The sequence below is a fragment of the Cottoperca gobio genome, chromosome 16, assembly GCF_900634415.1.
Source record: "Cottoperca gobio chromosome 16, fCotGob3.1, whole genome shotgun sequence".
Lineage (NCBI taxonomy): Eukaryota > Metazoa > Chordata > Actinopteri > Perciformes > Bovichtidae > Cottoperca > Cottoperca gobio.
In genome coordinates, this window is record NC_041370.1 from 22,598,644 (window position 1) to 22,620,057 (window position 21,414).

Here is a 21,414-nt window from a genome sequence, read left to right on the forward strand (position 1 = left end):
GGCTGAGCAAATGTTTTTCTTTTACAGTTAACTGAGAATCTGGAGTGTGTTACTTTTACATAAAATTATTCTTACACATAACTTAATAATACTTTATTTTCACTACCTCCTTTCTGTCTGATGAATTTAGCCGCTGTAGTTTTTGGTTGGCCTGACGACATACCGTCATGTGTTCTTGATGGCAGCAGCTTGAACAGCATTAGTGAAGGTGATCATGTGTCTGTCCTCCCTCAGGGCGACGGTGTACGTGAGCGTCTGTCAGAGCAGCAGTACCGGCGCTTGGTGGATTACGTGGTGCGAGCCTCCCACTTCCTGTCCCCCTCCACTGCCTCTCTGCAGCTGCAGCTCCCAGTGTCGCTCGCCGAGCCCCCGCCCTCTGTCACCAAGTCTTACCGCTATCTGGTGGATCCGGCCTTCGCCAAGGTGTTCGTCAGCAAGTTCACTATGGTGAAGAATAAAGCCTTATGCATGGGATTCCCCTAACACACATCTGTGGAGTTTTGCTACCAAAAAAGATCAGACCTTTTTGTTCCAAATTAAGCCTTAAAAGAAATACACTGTTCCTGTACTTTGGCTCTGAAAAGTACTACCCATTTATGCAAAACACATGTTAACTTAAAAGAAGAATTTTTTTTGTTAAAGTAAGTCCACCTGGTTTGTCATACCTTAGGGATGTAGAGAATTCTTAGGAATTGCCTTTGGAAGATATCTTTTTTACTGATGCACAAAAGAAAGTCGCCGCAGAGGGATTAAAATCAGTTTTAATCACAGAAACACATGGAAGTTATCACATGTGTTATACTCAGAGCTCATACTACAGTATACTGAACACTAAAACAAATAAGAGTTGTCAACTTTAACCTTTGATGGACCAACAGTGTGTTCTCTTCCAACTTTAAATCTGGGCTCATTCTGTCAGTGTGAAACCTGCAGTGTTGCAGATAGAAATGCACAGTACACAACTAGTGTGTTAAGTTTCACTCTGCAGAATAAGCTCTTAGTGTTTACATTCTCCGTGTAGTGACTGTCTCATGCCAATGTTAAGTGCAATATTATATACATGTTGATGGACGTTAGAGAGCCCAGCTGTCAACCAAAATGTTTTTATAGATGTTAAATACTTGTTTGACAATAACACTGTTCTTTGTAACTTTACGTGGCTGCCAACTCCTCATGATGCAAACATGTTGTCATTGTTGCCTTTTATATTGTTGTGCCATGAGCTCTGTGTAAGACGTCTAATGTCTGTAATGTATGTAAATGGATAATATATTGATAGAGAATCATTTTAATAAAAACATTCTAAATGATTAAGTGTTATTTTATCATTGCATACTATGTAAGAAGTTAACTTTGAAGGCGAGATTTAGTTAGTAGAGTTAGTCACACCGGGTTCAAGCTAATATTCTTCCATCACATGTAAACCCAGCCTCATCCAGATATCAGTAGCAGCTCTGAGAACAGCACCCTGGTCTGTTTGTGTCCCAGTTGTGAGGCACTTCTTCCACATTGGTTTCATTTCATGTTGCAGGCTCTCACACCCCCTGCAGTAAAACATGAGAGCCAGTTATACTTGAGAGGCAAAGCAACTGCTTTGTTTGTGTTCATGTCTTGTTGTTTCACTCCTCACTTACTGTTATATCTGTTTAATGTCCGCTGTGGAGGAGCGACATGAGGGCTGCTGGCGGCTATGTTTACTGTGTGCCGACTTGACACTGCAGTCAGATGAGGAGTCTGCAGACACATGAATGACACGGGATAAAACATCTGCTCGTATACAGTCTCTGAACATATTGTTAACTGCTGTTTTTACAGAGAGTAAAAACGGTTATGTTTGCCTTAAATTACCAGTGTGTAGGATTTAGTGGTGAGTGAACTGAACACCCCTCAGCTCACCCACATTTCCAAGTTGTAGAAGAACCTACGGTGGAATTCAGGTAACGTAAAAAGACGAAAGCCTTTCTTGTACCAGAGTTCTGCGTGTCTGTTCTGGGCAACTGCCCAAGTACAACCGAACACTAAACACACGAGAGCGCCCAGACCGGACAACATCGTGGAAGGGACCTGTCAATCACAAGGTAGCCACGATCCAAAGCATACACTGATTTATCGGACCATAAATGACAAAATGACAAAATGACCATCACGCTGTACTGAAGAACTCTTGAAACTAGTGATTGAGAACATGAACTCATTAGGAGAATGTTTACTGAGCTAATAAATTAATTGAGAAGAAGGGTCATTTTCTCAGAGACTTCTATACAATCTGACTTCAATTTGCAGCCAGTGGAGTCGCCCCCTGCTGGCCAGTACAAATAACTCAGGTTTAAGGCACTTCCACATTGGCTTCACTTGTCAGACCCGGAGTATGCTGTCTGTTTACAACATAGTGGACCAGTTTCATTTTAAGCTAACGATTCTTAGTTTCAGATGATTATACACTAATGTAAACTAATGCTAATGGATTCCCATAAATCTAACACACTGGACCTTTAAAGTGTGCAGATACATTAATGTTAATACTGTACAAACGGCTCCCAGCTCAACTGTGTGGACCCAGGCCCTCTACCATGCAGAACTCAGTGATGATCTCCATCTGTGTTCCGAACAGTATTTCTCCGCTCTACCATCCCATTAAAACACTATTTACACTGTAATTCGTTTCCTTTGGTGCTCATTCACTATGAACTGTAACTCCTGCGTTAGCATCACGCTTCATTTACGCGTCCATGCAGTGTGGGCTCAGAACTGCACAGAACATTGACACTTAATGGACAGGCTGAAGTGGCTGATTTGGCCAGAGTTCTACATAACGAGACAGTTCTGACATGTGGTTGGTTTGACAATGCTTTGGCTTGGACTGCCAGGTAGTATAGGAGCCTTGGAAATTGTGCTTGGATTTTACTGTGGGAACGGCTAAATGTCATTTCAGCATTATGGTTTCCTGCATTTAGTCTGACTAGTAGCTCAGAGTAGTTGAAAGTGTTGGATATGGGAGTTTTACTGAGCCCTGGGAGGCAAAGGCATCAAAGTGTGTGTGTGTGTGCATGTGTGCGTGTGTACCTGAGGCTAAGAACGAGGCTCCCGGCTGACTCTGTCTCCTCAGCAGCACCTCCTCTCTCCTCAGAGCTGCCATGTACTTGGAGTAGGACCACGACAACTGAGGGAACATTTCCAGAAATCCGGTCAAATCTAACGTGATTACAAAAGTGCTTCAATTAGGCGATCGAGTTTCTCTTTTATAGTCTGTGGTTAGAACTGATGAGGTCTTGTTCGGACTTCATGCTGTCATCGAGTTTATCTTCATCGCTGCAGTTTGTATTTTAATATGTTGTGCTTTCAGATAGCTATCAAAAGGAAATTATTTAATTTGGTTTGGCTTCCTTCATATGAAACATTTTAAACAAACATCTTCATCTCTACATGTTATGTTTCCCCATTAGGAACAACCTTACCGGCTGTATGGGAGTCAGCAGCACTCTGCTCTGTGTTCTGTTTCCATTTCTTCCTTCTTCATCTTCTTCCACATCGTCTTCCTCCTCTTTAGAACTGGACTCTGGCCTCTCCAGCTCTTCCTGCACATGAGAGGTCAGACTGAATCAGTTTTAACTTGCCTTTTCTCAACACTATTACAGTAGTATTAGAGGTTGTATAATCACATTTGTATCATTCTTTATCCTCTCAGTACCTGAGCTCTGCTCCTCTCTTCCTCCTCCTCCTCTTTTCTCTTCTGTCTCCGTACTCTGGCTCTGTGTTCGACTCGTTTCTCCTGCAGTAGAGGAAGAAGCTGCTCCTCTTGGACGCTGCTGCTCAGCTCTTGGAACTCGGGCCAAACCTTCAGCAATGCACTGAACACTGACATCTACATACACAGAGAAAAGGCACACATATGCTGCCTGCATACCGGAAGAATACAACACAAAGCATACTCTGAGGCACACACACACTACCTGTGCCTCTCTGAAGATGTAAGGACCCAGCTCGTGGCGTTTCTCCAGAACGTGCTGGGCCTGTTCAGAAGGGATGTCTATCTGCAGAGCGGGGGGCATGGAGGAGTTGATAAAACAGTTTAAGATGGTGGAGATCTTCTGCTGGATGGTGGCCTCGTCACTGTGGGAGTGACAGAGGTCCTGCACACAGGAAGACAAGGGACAGGGGAGAAATGAAATGTGTAGTAGGAACAAGTTTCCACTGCTCCTGACATGGAGAGGACGTGTTTGTGTTGACAGAGGACAGCTACAGGGTTAGAGACCCCATAGTTTCTCTATTTGCTGCTCACAATAAGAATTAAAAGATTTATTTTCTGTATTTGTGTCTTTCTCTGTGCTCTTCTCATGGGTTTGAAGTTGGTCTCAGATGGAAAAGGTTGATGTCACATACTTCTGTACAATACATTTAAATCAAAATCTAATGACGGTTTGTTGCCGTTTGCTTTTTTGTTTCCACGTCACTGTCAATCAAATCTGATCAAATCACATCCACGTAGTCCTGGAGTTTATGAGTAGTAATTGTGTTGCTTTTTTAGTCATGAATATGTAATGTTATAGAGATGTCGTTCTCTTATTTATTCATTCTAATACAAGTGAAACCAAGTTTTCAGGGGCCTTGACATTTAGCATAAAGATACCATCAGTATCAGCAGATTGTAAGACTGACACTACACTAAATAATGACTGTCTGATATAGCTTTTCCACAAAAACAAGTTTACCTCGTTAACATTCTTAAACATACGTCTCTTCCTTCTCCAGAACCTATGAATATGCAAATATTAATTCAGTAATTTAATTAAGTAATCAAGCAACAGTTCAACTGCTGGACACAAGATTTAAAGTCCATTCTCAGTGAACGTTTCCACTTTCCACATGACACTTGTGTAAGTTGCATGTTGGACCACAATGAGCTCGTAACTACCGGTAGTTGTGATGTCACGAATCCTGCTCAAGTGCTAAACTAAGATTTAAGGTGAGCACAGAGAAACTTCCCCCCTTCAGCAGATACATGTGAGTGAAGCTTAAACAAATGGAAGACTTAAAGCATTCCTTAGATTACTTTTCGATTTCCTTCCTTAGTTAATGTGTAGGAACACAGGAAAGATGAGAGAAAGTGGATCTCAGTCCAGATGATGCAGCAGGCACACCATGTGAGTTACCAGCACCAGCATCATCCTGGAGGTATGTTCCTTCTTTTACCTTGTATCTCTGCACCTCCAGCCAGAAGAGCACATCATTTTCTAGAAAGTCTCCTTTCAGAGAGACAAAGTGCTGGAACTTCATACAAGTGTCGGGGTTGAGTAGGATCCGTCGGAACAGCAGGATCTCTTTGGAGGAACTCATCCACAAGCCCTCGGCCTGCAGGGACACACAGCGGAGGAATAATATGTTTGTAAGGAAACTGTTAGCTAAACCTTATTTAAAATTCCCTCAGGGATAGATTAAATACATAGAATCACCTACTCATGTGTAAACATTATGACAAAGTCTTTTAAATGTGTACAGTGTAAAAGATACTGTACAGTGTGCTCCTGAACAATAGCAGGAAAGATCTATGTAAATACAAAGACCAATGAGCTCACAGAAAACTGAGGTAATGATACTCTCCTTTATTCAGAAAACCTGCTCTTTGCCAATGATGAGAAAATTATCATAAAGTCACAATCATGTATGAAAAGTACTTCCTGTAATCATCCTGCTTGAAATGTGAAATGCTCATGTTTTATATCCGTGTTCTGCTGTGTTGCTGAGATGAGAGGAGGGGAACCGAGCTGCATGGAAAACACTCCCAACACTATTAAAGGAAGGTTAGTAATGCTGATGCTTTAATCTTATTTATCCTGGATCCAATTTGGGAAAACTAACCACAAGGCCAAAATGGTGTTTGACAAAGCCAGTGCTTGAAGCCAAGTCATGAACTAAATCACACACACTTTCAGGCCAGGACATGCCTTTTTTCTCTCCATTCAAAATATCCAGCCTCCCCAGAGGATTTCTCCTTACCTTCCAGGCTTCTCTCCTCGTTCTGCATCGACGGTAGACGTGCTGTGAGATCCTGTCTGCTGCTTGGGGCTACCACACAGAAACACACAGACTCAGTTTAAAAGTCAAAGATTGAGACACTGAACACATCTCAAATCTCTCCGCTCTGCACTCTGCTGCTCTTTGTCAGTGGCAGTAACTGAAGCTCTCCCTTCTCTTTTACCTTTAACCTTCCCTCTGATCTTATTCCTCCAATCTCCTGTAAGAGAGATCTTTAGCTCTCTGATGTCATCCGTCTCCTCCATCCTCCTCTGTCGGTTTGTCTTTTCCACTTCCACTCGTCTCCTCCAGAGTGTAACGCTAAACTACGTCTACCTCTCATTACTTAATGAGAGGATCTGTGTTACCAAACATGGAAAACTTGATAACATAATGAGGCAGAGCTGCAGAATCTGAGGTTTACGTGTTACCACCTGATGAGGCAACCTGAGAGAGCACTGGACAGTGACTCACATCGTATCTCTGTCCACCCTCAAAGCAGGAATCTAATGCTGTTATTACAAATACAATAAATAAAAAGTATGCAAGGTTTGCATTGGTCCTACATTTCTTCCATTTTTGGAGACCACTGTAAGAAATGATCAATCATTGGTAAAAAACAAAACAACATAATTACCCTTGCCTCACTTTTACAAAGTTGCTCTGATGTCCTTGGAGGACAAAAAGGTCTGCATCAAAAAACTACTATAAAATGAGATATTAATATCATTTTCCACATTCACCAAGTTAAATTAAGGTTTTTTTTAGAATTAATAAGGAAAACATGTAACCCTTTAAATGCCAGTTTGTTTGCACACTGTTGTTTCTTATGGCCCATAGTGCAAACACTTGATCAATCTGGTGGGAAATTTTAAAGCTACAATTTTGAAGCCAGGGCTCTACATGAAAGCCTGGTATAATAGAATAAAAGATTTTATGATGTTATGGCCGTGGGATCAAACATTGCGGTTTCAATGGGGACATTTTGTCCTTAAGGATCTGAGGTCTGTGTTTTGGCTACACAGTTATTATAGACTTATCATAGGATCTAATGTTGAACATCCAAAATAAACAAAAGTTTAAAGAAATCACAACCTTGCTAATTTATGCCATATTTACAACTAAAATAATCAAAAACTAAAAAGGCTTTAGTGAGGCATTATGGTTAATTATTTCTGCCCATGTCAAATATCCTGCTCAATAAAAAGCCATGTGTTTTGTCTAAAAAGGTTGAGAATAGTTATAAAAGCTATGGATTTAAACAATTTGGAACAAATTGAAACCTCAAGATCATTGCTTTTAATCCTCAAATAATATGTTGCTTTTCCAAAGTGAAGTGACGGCAGCATAAAAGGTTCACAAGCAGTCGAGGGTGTCTGACCTATAATGACTTATTCACTGATGCCTTTAAGCAGTTATAGGTTTCACAGCTGCCACTAGTCTCACTGGGAGCCTATTGGTTAACTGGCTGTGTGTTAATAATGAACAACAAGACACAGCAGCAGAAAGATACTGCTCGTTTTACATGCTGTTTTGTAAACTTTGGTTTGGGTAAAGTACAATCATTAATGAGAAAGAACTGAATTATTTTCAATTGTAGGTTAAAGTCAACAGTATTCAGCCTTTACCTGATCTACACGTGTGTGTGTGTGTGTGTGTGTGTGTGTGTGTGTGTGTGTGTGTGTGTGTGTGTGTGTGTGTGTGTGTGTGTGTCCACTAACCACCTGATACCCTCGAACATAGATACATTTCACTGGGAGTTTAGAAAACGCTCACCTCCTGAAGAAGCATTTTTATGTTTGGTTATGTACAAACAGTTTCTAATTGAAGTACTTTAGAACTACATAAAATTTGTCATTTTGGGACATATCTTTATTTACTCTGCACAAAAGTTATTCGAAATAACGTTAATAATGTCCCCAGAAATGTGAAAACATTAGGAAATATGGAACCTTTAGTGACTTTTGCAGATTACCTACCGATGTAGCTAGAGGGGAACACAGTTAACAATTAACATATGTTTATGTCAGTTATGTTTTCAATAAAACGGCTATCTTTTTAATTATTCTAAAGCGCACAAGTTCCTGTGGTAGAAGCCTAATACAGCTACAGGAGCGGCTGTGGCTCAGGAGGTAGACCGGGTCTTCCACTAATTGCAAGATCTGAAGATACTGAACACCAATTGCTCCTGAAGGCATCGCCATCGATGTGTGTCTGTGTGTGAATGTGCATTACATTAGTTGAAGAGCAGTTTGGCACCTTGTGCACTAATGCGTGTGAATGCTGGCATGTTGTGTAAAGTGCTTTGAGTCGTCGGAAGACTAGGAAGGTGCTGCATGAATTAGAAAGATGCTCCTATAGTGCTGTACATCCATGCAAAGTGGGCTGCATGCACAGCCGTGTTTTTTTCTTTATTTACGTTTTGTGTCATGTACCTGGAACACTTGGAGGTCGGAAGAATTTAAACTGGGAAATTCGAACCTGCAACTTTGACCGGAACGCAGCATAAGAAATGTTCCAGCATATAACCACAACGTGTCCTTTTAAAAACAGTGTTATTTGTACGGATTACAGCAAGATACAAAATATTAATTGGTGATCTATAAAAATGCCGGGAGACAGATTGTGTTATCTTTGGAAAAAGAGAGTTTCTCTGTTTCCAGTCTTTATGCTAAGCTAGGCTAATTGACTGTGGCCCTACATCGGACAGAAAGACATGAGGAGTGGCATCAATATTCTCATTTAACTCTAAAAAAGCCAAACTATTTCTTTATGTGCTTCACGTAACTTCTGTTCTAAGACTACGTTGTGTTTTAAGTTGTGTTTGTGTTAAAAATCAGGATGTAAACCTTTGGTTCGCTTTTTGCTCGCTCTGTGAACTCAGCTGTGGACAGAAACAGAGGCAGCCAGTTCTTCTCAATGTGACTCCTGATGACGGCTTGGATCTCCACAACGACTACATCTGAGAGACACTCGAGCTTCAGACGTTCCAGTCCACCTGCCAGATGCAATAACTACACACAACACACACACACACACACACACACACACACACACACACACACACACACACACACACACACATAAAGCATAAGCAGGACATAGTCAAAGACACAGTAGAGACAAATGGTTGCATGTGTGTAAATGTGTTTGATATGAATGCAAAAGATATCTAACAACGCGAAAAACATCTGAGGACAGATCCAGAAAAAAAACTGCCCGCAGTGGGAAACCCGACTGAAAATCCTCTACTTCCTGACTCCTGCTGCACTCTTCATCATTCCCACAATCCCTCTGTTCTCTGTATCTCCCTTGTCTGCTTTCTGTCCTCATATCGATCTGGCCATGTCTCCCCTATTTATATCTCTTTTATATTTTCTTTCATGTCATTATGCACACACACAACCATGCATGCACACATACACTCACACACAGGCTATTGAAATGAGAACCAGTCGTGCCATTGGAGTTGGGAGTCGGCAGATGAAAGGAGGCCAATCTGCGACTGGATGACTGAGTGATTGAAAGAGTGAAGGGCCAAAGTAGTAAAGCTGTCAGTCTCTCTACATCGCTCACGCAGACAAGAACCAACGCTGAGATGCAGGAGCGGCAGCCAGAATCAATCCTACAGAGTTAGAAGCACTAGAATGGCATGTTCACTCAAAGGCATCATTATAAGCATTAGTTTAATGGTATTTAAGAGATGAGGGTGAACAATGAAAAAGGTCATGGACCAGAGTCATGTCAACAAGAATACTGTAGGTCTGTCTCCTAAAGATATATGTAACATTACCACATTAAAATGTCTAAAAATAACTAGACCTATGTTATATAACTTTTCTGATTCGTGTTTCAAATGTTTCCAACAATTTTCAAACTTGGAGAAATCTGTCATTTTAGTCTGCGTCGTCCCCTTTCCCACTTTTAAATCCAGTTTTAAGCCACATTGTTTTAGTTTTTAGAGAAAAAAGCTGAGCACACGTTAGGCTTTAGCTCGTAGCTGCGCTGTCGTGTGACCACCGGGGAAACAATTCTTTTTTTTTAAACTGCTTCATTTTGTGTTTTTACCAGCTTTACTCACTGGGTCAGTTTGTTTGGGAGAGAACTCTGCGGATTATTCTGTTCCCAGTAAAAATATCCTGAACGATGAACAATGAAGTAATCTAATCAGGAGAAACTGCAATGACAAACTCCCATGGGCCGCTACGTCGTCTTTTGTTATTGGTTGAGAGCCCCCTAGTGGCAGGAAATTACATTTTGTACATTTAAGGGACTAGTTTCTAAGATTTAGTGACATCTAGAGGTGATGTTGCAGATTGCAACCAATTGAATACCACACCGCTCACCCCTCCCTTCCTAAGCATGTCGGAGCACTATGGTGGCCTTCAGGTAATGTACAAATGCCAAGAGCCCTTTCTGGAGTCACAGTTTGGTTTGTCTGTTCTGGGCTTTTGTAGAAACATTGCGGGGCAACATAAGTTGACTCTGTGGAACAGGACACGCCCTCTATGTAGCTATGAAGGGCTCATTCTAAGCTAACAAACAAACAATGATTCTTAGTTTGAGGCGATTATACAATAACGAAAACTTAACCCTAACCCTAAAAATCCTAAACACTGGTCCTTTAACCCAGTGTGCTTTGGAATCAGACGTCTTGAATGAACATTACTTTAATATGTCGTACATCAGTGATTCCCAGCCTACCAGCTGCCAGGAGGTGTGTGGAAAAATAGCTTGAAAGGAAAACTTGAACACTGCCTGTTGAGATTGAGAGTGTGAAAACTAGTAAGCCAGCTAGCAGAGAAGTGGGAACAGTTTTCAAAAATTGTTCAGACCAATCTGTAAACTTTAAAATAGATAGCTAAAAGTATAAATAAACATTTCAAATAGTTAGCTAAAAGTAAATTAGATAGATAAAAGTAGCTAAGTATTAGATAAACAGTTAATGCCAGCTACAAGCAACGGATAAACATTTGAAATAGTGGCCATGAGCTAAATAGCTAGCGTTGAATGTATTGGATAAATTGTTAAATAGTTACATTATTACACATTTAAATAGTTAGCTAAATGTTGTGGATACATAGTTTAAGTATTACAAATAGGTAGCCAAATTGAATGGATAAATGGTTGAATTTACCACAAGTGCTCGTATACAAATGCCCATTTAGTTTAATATTAACTATAATATAACTAATAATAATGTTAAATAACCAGTTTGAAGTCAATTCAAATGAACACACGGTGATGTCTATGATGTGACTTTTCTGACAGGGCTATGGGGGTAAGTCAGACAAAAAAGGTTGGGAACCACTGTCCTATAACACATATAAAAAACTTATAATAAATACTACATAGCATCCATCTCTGTTGTCTCAAAAGAAAAAGTCAGGCTCAACGCTCAGAGTCCCATCTACTCGTCCTAGCTCTACACAGCATGCCCTCCTGCAGTAATCTTAGAATCCAGAAACTTAATATCAGACTATAAATGTCAGAAGAGATTTCATCCTACTGTCATAGTTACTGGGGCTAGTCTTTTTTATCTTTCTGGATCCAAACCAGTCTTTTCCTTCTCCTTGTTTTAATTCTAACCATGTCCTCTCATTCCCCAGTTCCCACCAACACCCTGCTGTCAGAGCTGTCAGCATGAAGACTGCAGGATGCCAAAGAAGGGAGATGGGAAATTGTGTGAGAGCAGCAGCAGCAGCCTCTGTTTATCAAATCTGGATGTTGAGCCCCAGCTGGAGCGCACATCCCATCTTGGGATTGTCATAGGCACCCTGTTTCTGCCAGCTGTCTAATGCTTCCCCAGGAAGTTGACAATAATTCAATATCAACAGAGATGTGACTTTACCAAAACATGTAAAATGAGTTTCCAAATAAAACGGAACATATTGTTTTTTAAATCATATGATTGAGCGACATACATCACTCTGTTGCTCTGTTGTGGCGGGGCTGTCAGAGCCAAAGAAGTACTTCATGTTGAGGTATTTGGTTGCAATATGAGAAGACCTCTCCTGTCTGACAGCCTTGTCTTTCTGAGCAGTCCTCCTGTACTGCTCCAAATCCAGCCAGCATGTCAGATGGATACTGAGCAAAAACACATGTTCAGAACAACCTGTGCATTTTCACACCTACATTTAATTTTCATGTGAATATGGTGCAATATTTGCAAGTGAGGCACAGTGTTATAAATATTCTGTAGATACATATTAAGGTAAATTGTGAACTAAGGACAATATTCTCAGATTAAAGCTCTGTGGTAATACTGCTCACCTGGCATCCTGAGTCTGTAGGAAGGACATAAAGTGCCCGATCTCATGGCGGTGACGAAGTAAGGAACCTAGACGGTAGCCTTGATAATTTGGAGACACTCTGGTCCAAGAGTCAGGCGCCTGGGGGCCCTTTGAGAAGGGAGTGGGAGGGTGAACAGGAGAGGGAAACAACATGGACCCCGCCTCCAGACTCCACCTGTAGAGGAGACACGGCAGCAGAAGGGAGAGAAAAAAGAGAAATAAGGTGTGGTATAACTAAAGTCACCGCAGTATGACACCATCGTAAATGGCAAGTTCACGCCAAGTAATATAGTCCTGGACCAGAGGAGAACCACATTGTTACTTAGCAATACATAAATACTGGATAGAGGCCATATTCACATTGTAGAACATGTGCTGTTTTATGCTCACAGGTGTGTGTTTATTGGCTATTAACTGAGGACCTTATATAAATCTGTGACCTCCTGGATGCTGACTGACCTGTTTCAGTCGGCTCTCTGACTCCTCGTACAGACTCTGGAGTTCCCTGTACTCCTGACTGTCCACACAACGCACCTCATCCTGCACAAGCACCTGGACTCACACACACAAGCAATTGTTAAGCAATTAGTCAGTCGGATGAAAGTTAATGAGCAAGTCATTTTCCTAGCAGAACTGTCAGACTTGTTCTGGTCCCTGAGAAGTGCTTCTTTTCAGTGTTTCTTGTATTACGTTACATTGAATATTTGGGGGTATTTATTAATATTTGGACTGTTGGTCGGAAAAAAACAATGTAGTCACATTGTGCTCTAGGACAGGGGTTTTTCAGGGCATGGACCCCCAAACTGGTGTAGCGTGGAGCAGGGACCCCCTACTGTATGTATTGTGTAGAAGAGGCTTGAAGAGGTCCGTGCGACGGGGGGTTGCGGACCCCCTGTTGACGACCTATGCTCTAGGACATTGTAATATTTTTCACAGTTTTTTCTTGTAGACTTACTAAAGGAAGCCTACTTCCCCCAGATACAAGGGAAGTGAACTAAACTGTGGATGTACTGTAGTTACCTTCTGGAAAGACTCTTTGTCCCGGCTGAGCAGCAGTGCCCATGGCTCCAGCAAGATGTTCAGTGTGTATTCCTCAACCTCGTCAAACAGCTCCTCAAAAGCAGGCATCAGTTGGTCGTACACCTCCCTTCTGATCTTCTCATCAACACCAATACTCCTCCTGGCTGAGCTGAAGAGATAAGTGGAGAAAAGGAGCTGAAGAGAGGAGAGGAGAGAGAGAGAGAGAGAGAGAGAGAGAGAGAGAGAGAGAGAGAGAGAGAGAGAGAGAGGATAGGAGAGATAGAGAGAGAAGAGAAGCATAGAGAGAAGAGTGATAAGAGAGAGCTCAGCTATCGATCTCTTGCTCTCCTCTCCTATCAGCATCCTCCTCTCTCTCTCTCGGCTCTCGCTCTATCTCTAGATTCTACGTCTTGGACTCTTCTCTCTCTCCTCTTCTCTCTCTCTATCTCTCTCTCTTCTCTCTCCTCTTCTCGCGATCCCTCCTAACGCTCTCTCTCTCTCTCTGCTCTCTCCCGCTCTTCCCCTTCTCCGCTCTCTCTCTCTCCTCTCCTCTCTCTCTCTCTCCGCTCTCTCGCTCTCTCTCGCTCTCTCTCTCGCTCTCTCCTCCATCTATCGCTCTCTCTCGCTCTCATCTCTCTCTCCCTCTCTCTCCCTCTCTTCTCTCTTTTAGCTCTCTCTCTCTCTTCTCTTCTCTTCTCTCTCTCTCTCCTATCTCTCTCCTTACTCTTTCTAGTCCGAGCTATCTCCCTGTGAGAGAGAGAAGGAGAGAGGACTCCTATCTCTCTCTCCGTCTCGCTCTCCTCTCTGCCCTTCTCTTCGCTTAGAAGCGTCTCCGCTTTCTCCTCGAGAATCAGATGACAGCGCGAGGAGGAGAGAGAGAGAGAGAGATCATAAAACTGTCATCACTTCAGAAAAACATTTCTCTTGACAGCCACCATCACTTCCATCATCACCATTGTTCTGTGCTCTCATACACTATACTCACTATCTCTCATCATCGCTGCCATCACACCACATAAATGTCACTCATTTAACCCTCTTGGCCCGCTGCACTATGGAAAGACCATCTAAATGTCATTTCTTTGGTGAACTCAAGGTTAACTGAAGGAAAAAATATTTCACTGTGAGGTGTTCTGGACCGGACCGCTCAGCTGTCCTCCCTGGTCCAGGGTGGCTCTGGGTGACTGGACTGGCTCAGAGCAAACTCACTCGGTTTAATGGCCGTTTAAATTTCTCCACTTAGTGAGGGGTAAAGAGGGCAGAGAGGAGAATAGGTTAGAGCAGAAACAAGAGCAGATGTGTGTGTAACAGAGAGGGTGAAGATGTTGTACCCAATCTCTATTTCATTTCCTTTTGATGACTTTGTATTTTATTACTGGTTGACTCGCTGCGACTTTGATTTACCGTCATGATTTTTCTTGACGTCCTTTCTGCAGGTGGCTTCTTCATCTCTCTGGATATTATATTCCTCTGTATAAAGCATCTTAATTAGATTTTTAAACTAGCTATAACTTGTGTTTTTCTACAGAAAACACAAATGTAACTATTTTTTATTTCTTGAAATTAGTTTGATGTTGCACAGTTGGCCTTGGCAGCAAAATGTTATAAAATCATGAATAATTTAATGTCTGGAATAGTTTGTTGCTAAGTTATCCAAAGGGGAGTGTTTTATAAGAGGAAAACCCCGACAGATGCACCAAGATACTGCCACAAGGTACCAGCCTGGACTCAACTTTAAGTCCGCTCATACAGTCATGCCACATACCGACTAACATTTTACAACATCTACAGTCCCCTCCAAAACCATTGGAACAGCAATTTATTTTTGCTGTACACTGAAAACAATTAGGTTTGACATCAAAAGGTGAATATGAGAAAAAAAAGATCAGTCATTCAGCTTCTATTTACATCTAGATCTGTTAAACAACTTAGAAGATAGCACCTTTTATTTGAACTCACCCATTTATTCAAGGGAGCAAAAGTATAGGAACATGTGACTGACAGGTGTTTCTTGTTGCCCAGATGTCCTGTTACATTGATAAATCAAACAATAAATAGCACTGAATGTCTACTCTCAGCTTGCTTTGGGCTTTGCCTGTACAGACTGCATTTATAGCTTTAAAGGTGTAACCAACATGAAGACCAGAGACCTGTCTATGGGAGAAAAGCAAGCAATTTTGAAACTGAGAGAAGATGGAAAATCAATCAGAGCCAATGCACAAACATTGGCCATAGCCAGTACAACCATTTTAAATATCCTGAAGAAGAAAGAAACTACTGGTGTACTGAGCAACAGACGTCGAACTGGTAGACCAAGGAAAACATCAGCAGCTGATGACAGAAACATTGTGAGAACTGTAAAGAAAAACTCTACAACAACTGTCAGTGACATCACCAACAACCTCCAGAGGGCAGGAGTGAAGGTTTCACAATCCACCGTTCGCAGAAGACTTTGGGAACAAAAGTACAGAGGTTACACCAGAAGATGCAAACCACTCATGAGCACTCATAAGAACAGGAAGGCCAGATTGGAATTTGCCAAAAAGTACAGAGACGAGGCTCAAAAGTTCTGGGACAAAGTTGTATGGACTGATGAGAAAAAGATGAACCTTTGCCAAAGTGATGGAAAGGCTAGCGTGTGGAGAAAGAAGGGATCTGCTCATGATCCCAAACACACAAGCTCATCTGTGAAACACGGTGGAGGTAATGTCATGGCTGGGGCTCGCATGGCTTCTTCTGGGACGGCTCATTGATCTTCTTTGGTGATGTAACACATGATGGCAGCAGCAACATGAACTCAGAAGTCTACAGAAACATTTTGTCTGCCAATTCAAAGAGAGATGCAACCAAACTGATCGGGAGATCTTTCATCATGCAGCAAGACAACGACCCAAAACACACTGCCAAAACAACCAAGGAGTTCACCAGGGGAAAGAAGTGGAAGGTTTTCGACTGGCCAAGTCAATCTCCAGACTTGAACCCTAATGAGCATTTTACCTGCTAAAGAGGGACTGAAGGGAGAAACCCCCCGAAACAAACAATAAGTGAAAGAGGCTGCGGTGAAAGCCTGAGAAGGCATCATAAATAAAGAATGCAAAGGTTTGGTGATGTCAATGAGTCGCAGGCTTGATGCAGTTATTGCAAGCAAAGGATTTGCAACTAAATATTAAGTATTATTCACTTTTCATACTTTTGCTCACCTAAAAAAACGATGCTATCTCCTAAGTTGTTTAACAGATCTGGAAATAGAAGCTGAAAGACTCATATTCATCTTTTGATGTTAAACTCAATTGTTTTCAGTGTAAAGCTAAAATAAAGGAATTGGCATCGCTGTTCCAATAGTTTTGAAGGGGACTGTAAAATACTTGTAAAATAGAGAAAGTACTTTATGAATTCTTGTTTTGTAGACAGAAAATGCATCCTTCTCCTTTTTCTTTAATTGCGGCATGGTGACCGTGTTTAATAGCCGACATTACTTTTAACTAATATCACATTAGGGATCTATGCCAGTACCTTGACATATGAGGAGTGTACATGCTGTGTTTAAACCAGACAGTAGATAACAGCTCAGTACTTTCTCTTAACTCATTAGTTGGTGTGAGATGAATGTAGAGAACCCTAAATGAAATGTAAGCAGAAAGCTTGTGTTGCTCTTGTGTGTGTATGTGCTGACCTGTGCCTCTCTCTGTACTCTGTAGGGGTGCAGTCCGTCCTGATAGAACAGCTCATGGTAGTGCTGCAGGTCAGTCCAAAGGTTAACCGCATTCTCCCACAGCTGAGACAAAAACAGAACCTCAGAACTGTCACATGGACTGTGTTTATCACGTCAAATAAAAAAAGTGTAAACTTAAGATGTTATTGCACCACAATATGAGAGCAATTACATTTTAATGTGCAATCATGATAGCATGCGATGGACTTCACACGATAAAAGTGCAAACAATGCAGTAGCTGCTATTGTACCTGGTTTCCAGATTGTTCGCAGAAGTTTGTGAAGTACATGCCGGCACACGAGTCAACACAAAGAGCCTGTAACATCTTTTCCATTCTTCTGCTGGAATATAACTGATGAAATACATACACAGAAGAGAGAGAAGACAGTAAAACTACGGATGGAATGATTTTCATTATTGCTTAAACAGATAGTTTAACGATTCATCATTTAGTCTCTCTAATGTGGAAAGATTCCCATAACACTTTCCCAGTGCCCAAGGTAACATCTAAAATTGCTTGTTTTAGCCAACCAACAGTCCAAAATCCAAAGATATATCAATTTATATCCATATAAAAACAGAGGAATGCCACACATTCTCTTAGAAGAAGCTGGAAATTAATATTTGGCATTTTGTTTGATAAATAGGTGGTACTGGTTTTTCATTGATCGACTAACTGATTTATCCACTAATGATTTTATCTTCACTTAAAACTATAGCAACAAACATGCCTCACCACCGATCCCACCTGCTGCTACTGAAAGTACAAGTTAGACAGCCCACACAGTAAGAGCTCCATTGTTGCTGGTCTCTATGTCTCTATGCTTAATTTCACATGTGGTACAATATCATATGCTAATGCTCCTACCTGTGTATGGACAGCATGGGGGGAGTGTGGCAGGCAGGTGTCAGAGCGGAGGGGAGGCAGGCTGTGGTGGAGCTGTACGTCTGATAGAGGGCTATGACACCAGTCTGTCCACAGCTCTAAGTAAGGGGAGTCTTCACGCCCTTCCTGAGCACACTGGGACGTCTTGAACCGAGGAACCCTGTGGGGAAAGGGAGAGAGAATTACCGAGGACATTTATAAAAAGACCTAAATATGTAAGTAAGACTGCTAAACAGTATGTGCTATATCCATCTTATGTGGGATATAACCAGTGGCGGAGGAAGTATTCTGATCCTTTACTTGATCATTTTCTCTATGAATTGATCGATTGTTTGGTTTGTAAAAATTCTAAAAGTGGTGAGAAATAATGCAACATTACCCAGAGCAAGTGACACCTTCACCTTGTTTGTTTTGTCCAAACAGCAGTACAATTATTTTCTATATTTTTGGATATAACTCACAGTATATGACAAGGAAATGTAAAGGGCCATTGCCTTACTGTATTATATGTATGGACTCACACAATCTTTAAATAAACATTTTACACACAAATACAGTATCTATGATTAACATCAGGGAACTTGAAAACTGTGAATTGTGAATCTCACCAGTAGCAGAGCAGAGACTCAGTGAGAGAGGGCTGAACTGAGTGCAGTCTCTCCTCTGTCCAGCAGGGGGAGGTAGTGAGTCCCAGTCTGGAGAGCAGCTCCACATTGAGACTGCTCTGGCTGCTGCTCAGCAGGTACCGGCTCCTCATTAGGACCAAATACCTGATTAAAATACAACATTTTGTTACTTTCTTTTTTCTTTTTATAGCTGCAGTTGTCATCCAAAGTGTTATGAGTACAATATCAAACCAGGACCGTTAAACAGAGGCTGTTGGCTGTTGGCTTTTGTATATACAGTCTCCAAGTCTAGTTCACCGGAATAGGTTTCATTATGTTGTAATGTTTACCTGTTCTTCCGCTCTCTGTTCTGTGTAGCTTTCAGTCTCTCTATATCCATCCAGAGACGAAGCAGCTTCTCTCCTGGCGTTCCTCGCAAAAACTCCTTCAACTCATCCAAGCCTGGTATTTTGCCATGGCAACAGGTACCATGGCAACAAATATCATGGACATTTTCCTGATCTTTGCCTCTACTCCCCATCCCCCTATTCTTCTTAAACCACTCTGTCTTTTCTTCCACTCCTCTCGACCTATTGCCTTCTCCAACTTTCTCTTCCCCCCCCAACCTTGCTGTGCCCCCATTGGCCAAACATCGGCAAACTTTACCATCACAGGATCCGTGTGTGCTGGTACAATGTGTCTGGTCTCCTGAAGTGTTAGCCTGGCTCTGACCATCCATCACGTGCAGTGCATTGTTAAGCACCTGTTTAACCACTGTGGAAGCCAGGTACTCCAGCTGGAGTTCAGAACAATCCTGGCTACAGGACTTTTTAAGATGTTGCTCCTCTGTGAAGTTGATGCTCAATTCTGTTTGTGAGCTCTGGAGTTCTTGGGTTTTCCCACATTTAAGGTTAGAGGAGGAAGAAAAAGAGGAAAAGGTACATATGTTCTCTGGCTCAGAACAGCTTGAGAAACATCTGTAGGATTCACTGCATTTTGTGTTGAGATGTTCCTTCTGGCCAGAGGGTAGACATGTGACGTTGAGCATCCCCATTGACCCTGAACAGTAAGGAAAGAGAACGTAAGAATCCTTCTCTTCAACTAGACTTCAGCCTGCACATACTGTATATTCAGTGAACATTCACAGGTATATACTGCACCTTGTGTTGCTGAAATGTTCCCTTGAGAATGTGAGCATGTTAGAACCTTCAGTGCTTTCTTATTTTTCTTGTCAAATTGGCAGGAAAAACACAGTTGTGGCGCTGAGATGGTGGTTCGACCTGAACTTCCTTTCCTCCTCTGGATACAGAAGGCTGAGTTCCACTGAAACAACAACTTAGCTAGTCTGGAAAAGACCAGAACAACATGATGCACCATCAGTCACCAAATACACTGTTTTCTAAAAGCATTCCTTTATGATAAATGGAATAAACAAACATGGCTCTGGTTATTTCTGTGTCATGGCTTTTATGTGTAGGTTGTAAGTTAGCGTCAGTCAGTCCTCTGATCTGTACAGGGATGTGGCCATCAGGCTTCTCTCAAGACGCAGTAAGAAGGGCAGTGTCACAAGAAAGCTTTGCAATAACCACACTGCACGGTACACTCTGCAAACACTGTAGAACGCATTCTTTGAAATGAAGATCATAATAATGTGATAAAGTCACCGCTGACTGAAGAAGATCATATTTAAAATCTAGGTTAGTAAGCAAGTATTATATATTATAAGTAAGCAAGCAAGCAGAGCTCAGCAAGAAAGAAACTACATGAGCTATTAGACACACCAAATGAGTAAAACTGAACACGTAATAACATGTAGTAATAACATGATGTAAAAAACAGTCAGTGTATAGGTGGTTAAACTACATTTGTTTTGTACACGTAGTAGGTCTGAAACAAATGCCCGACACTTGTATTACCTGCATTCATTGTAGAAGTCACTTTGAAGGAATAAGGGCAATCTTTCTTTCATGATCCACTGGATTCCTTGCTCTCTGTCCAGGCACTGCAAAGGTCAGGGAGACGCATTCCTGAAGTCAACCCACTAAGACTACATTACAGACGTTCTGCTCGTCTTCAAAACCAAATATATCGAACTACTGATTTCCACATATAGGACTTATTCACTACTTACACAGATAGTGTAATGGTTGTCCACTGGAGGGGTTCTGGACACAGCTGTGGGATCACCTGTGAGAAGTTGTGATTTGCTGAGGTGCAGGACTGATTGGATTCTTCTAGAGACAAACTCAGCTGCCCCATTCACCAGCTCAAACTGCCCAGTGTCCTGGTTGTACTGCAACGCCTCTGGGAAAGACTAAAAAAGATGTAAGGGTTTAAGAAGGGTGGATGAGTTTAGTCAAAACTATTCTACTTCTATACATCAGGACTACTTTACCGGCAAACTTAAGAAATGATTGAAGAAGTGAGCCAATACATCATCAGAGGCCAGAGACTTCTCCTGCATGGAGATAATGAATACAAAAGTATTACTCTAAGGAGAATCAACTAAAAGAGGTATAGAAGTATAGAAATTTAGCAAAAACCCAAACTGCTGTTACAGATTGATCATGAAATGTCATAATAAAAACATATACTTACAAAATTGCCAGCATTAAGATGTGGAAGCTCTTAAAAATATAAAGTAAAACTGTTAGAAAAACCAACATTGGCTCCAAAAATCAACAAACATAAATTTAAACGTCTTAAAAGTACTGCGCTTACCTGTTGAAATGACTCCACACATTGTTCACTAAACTTTTTCCAAACTAGCTGCCCAGAAAGTCGAGCCAGGCAGTCACCTTTGAACATTCGGACAGCCACAAACCTCTCTGTGTAATTACAGACACACTGCAGGTTGCTATGGAAGTGGACTCATTTTCAAAACA

At 41.5% G+C, this 21,414-nt stretch overlaps 2 protein-coding genes across 4 annotated transcripts in view; one reads left to right on the forward strand and one right to left on the reverse strand.

Moving 5' to 3' along the window:
* Positions 1-1,310, forward strand: part of vps13b (vacuolar protein sorting 13 homolog B) — a 315,620-nt gene extending 314,310 nt beyond the window's left edge. For all 3 annotated transcript variants that reach the window (XM_029452593.1, XM_029452595.1, XM_029452594.1), the window contains exon 68: positions 235-1,310. In XM_029452593.1, coding sequence (XP_029308453.1) covers positions 235-483 — 249 coding nt within the window. In that variant the 3' untranslated portion in view covers positions 484-1,310. The remainder of the gene's footprint in view (positions 1-234) is intronic.
* A 106-nt stretch (positions 1,311-1,416) lies between these two features.
* On the reverse strand, positions 1,417-20,993 carry rgs22 (regulator of G protein signaling 22). The gene is given in 22 exon segments (XM_029451222.1): positions 1,417-1,544; positions 1,635-1,734; positions 3,064-3,160; positions 3,456-3,575; positions 3,689-3,862; positions 3,951-4,130; positions 5,191-5,349; positions 5,995-6,063; positions 8,862-9,026; positions 11,937-12,099; positions 12,286-12,449; positions 12,451-12,480; positions 12,765-12,857; positions 13,326-13,520; positions 16,999-17,100; positions 17,289-17,390; positions 17,907-18,084; positions 18,533-18,694; positions 18,880-19,588; positions 20,468-20,531; positions 20,661-20,843; positions 20,925-20,993. Coding segments are annotated over 21 exon segments (3,276 nt in total). The 3' UTR covers positions 1,417-1,544; positions 1,635-1,636.
* Between the last annotated feature and the right edge of the window lie 421 nt (positions 20,994-21,414).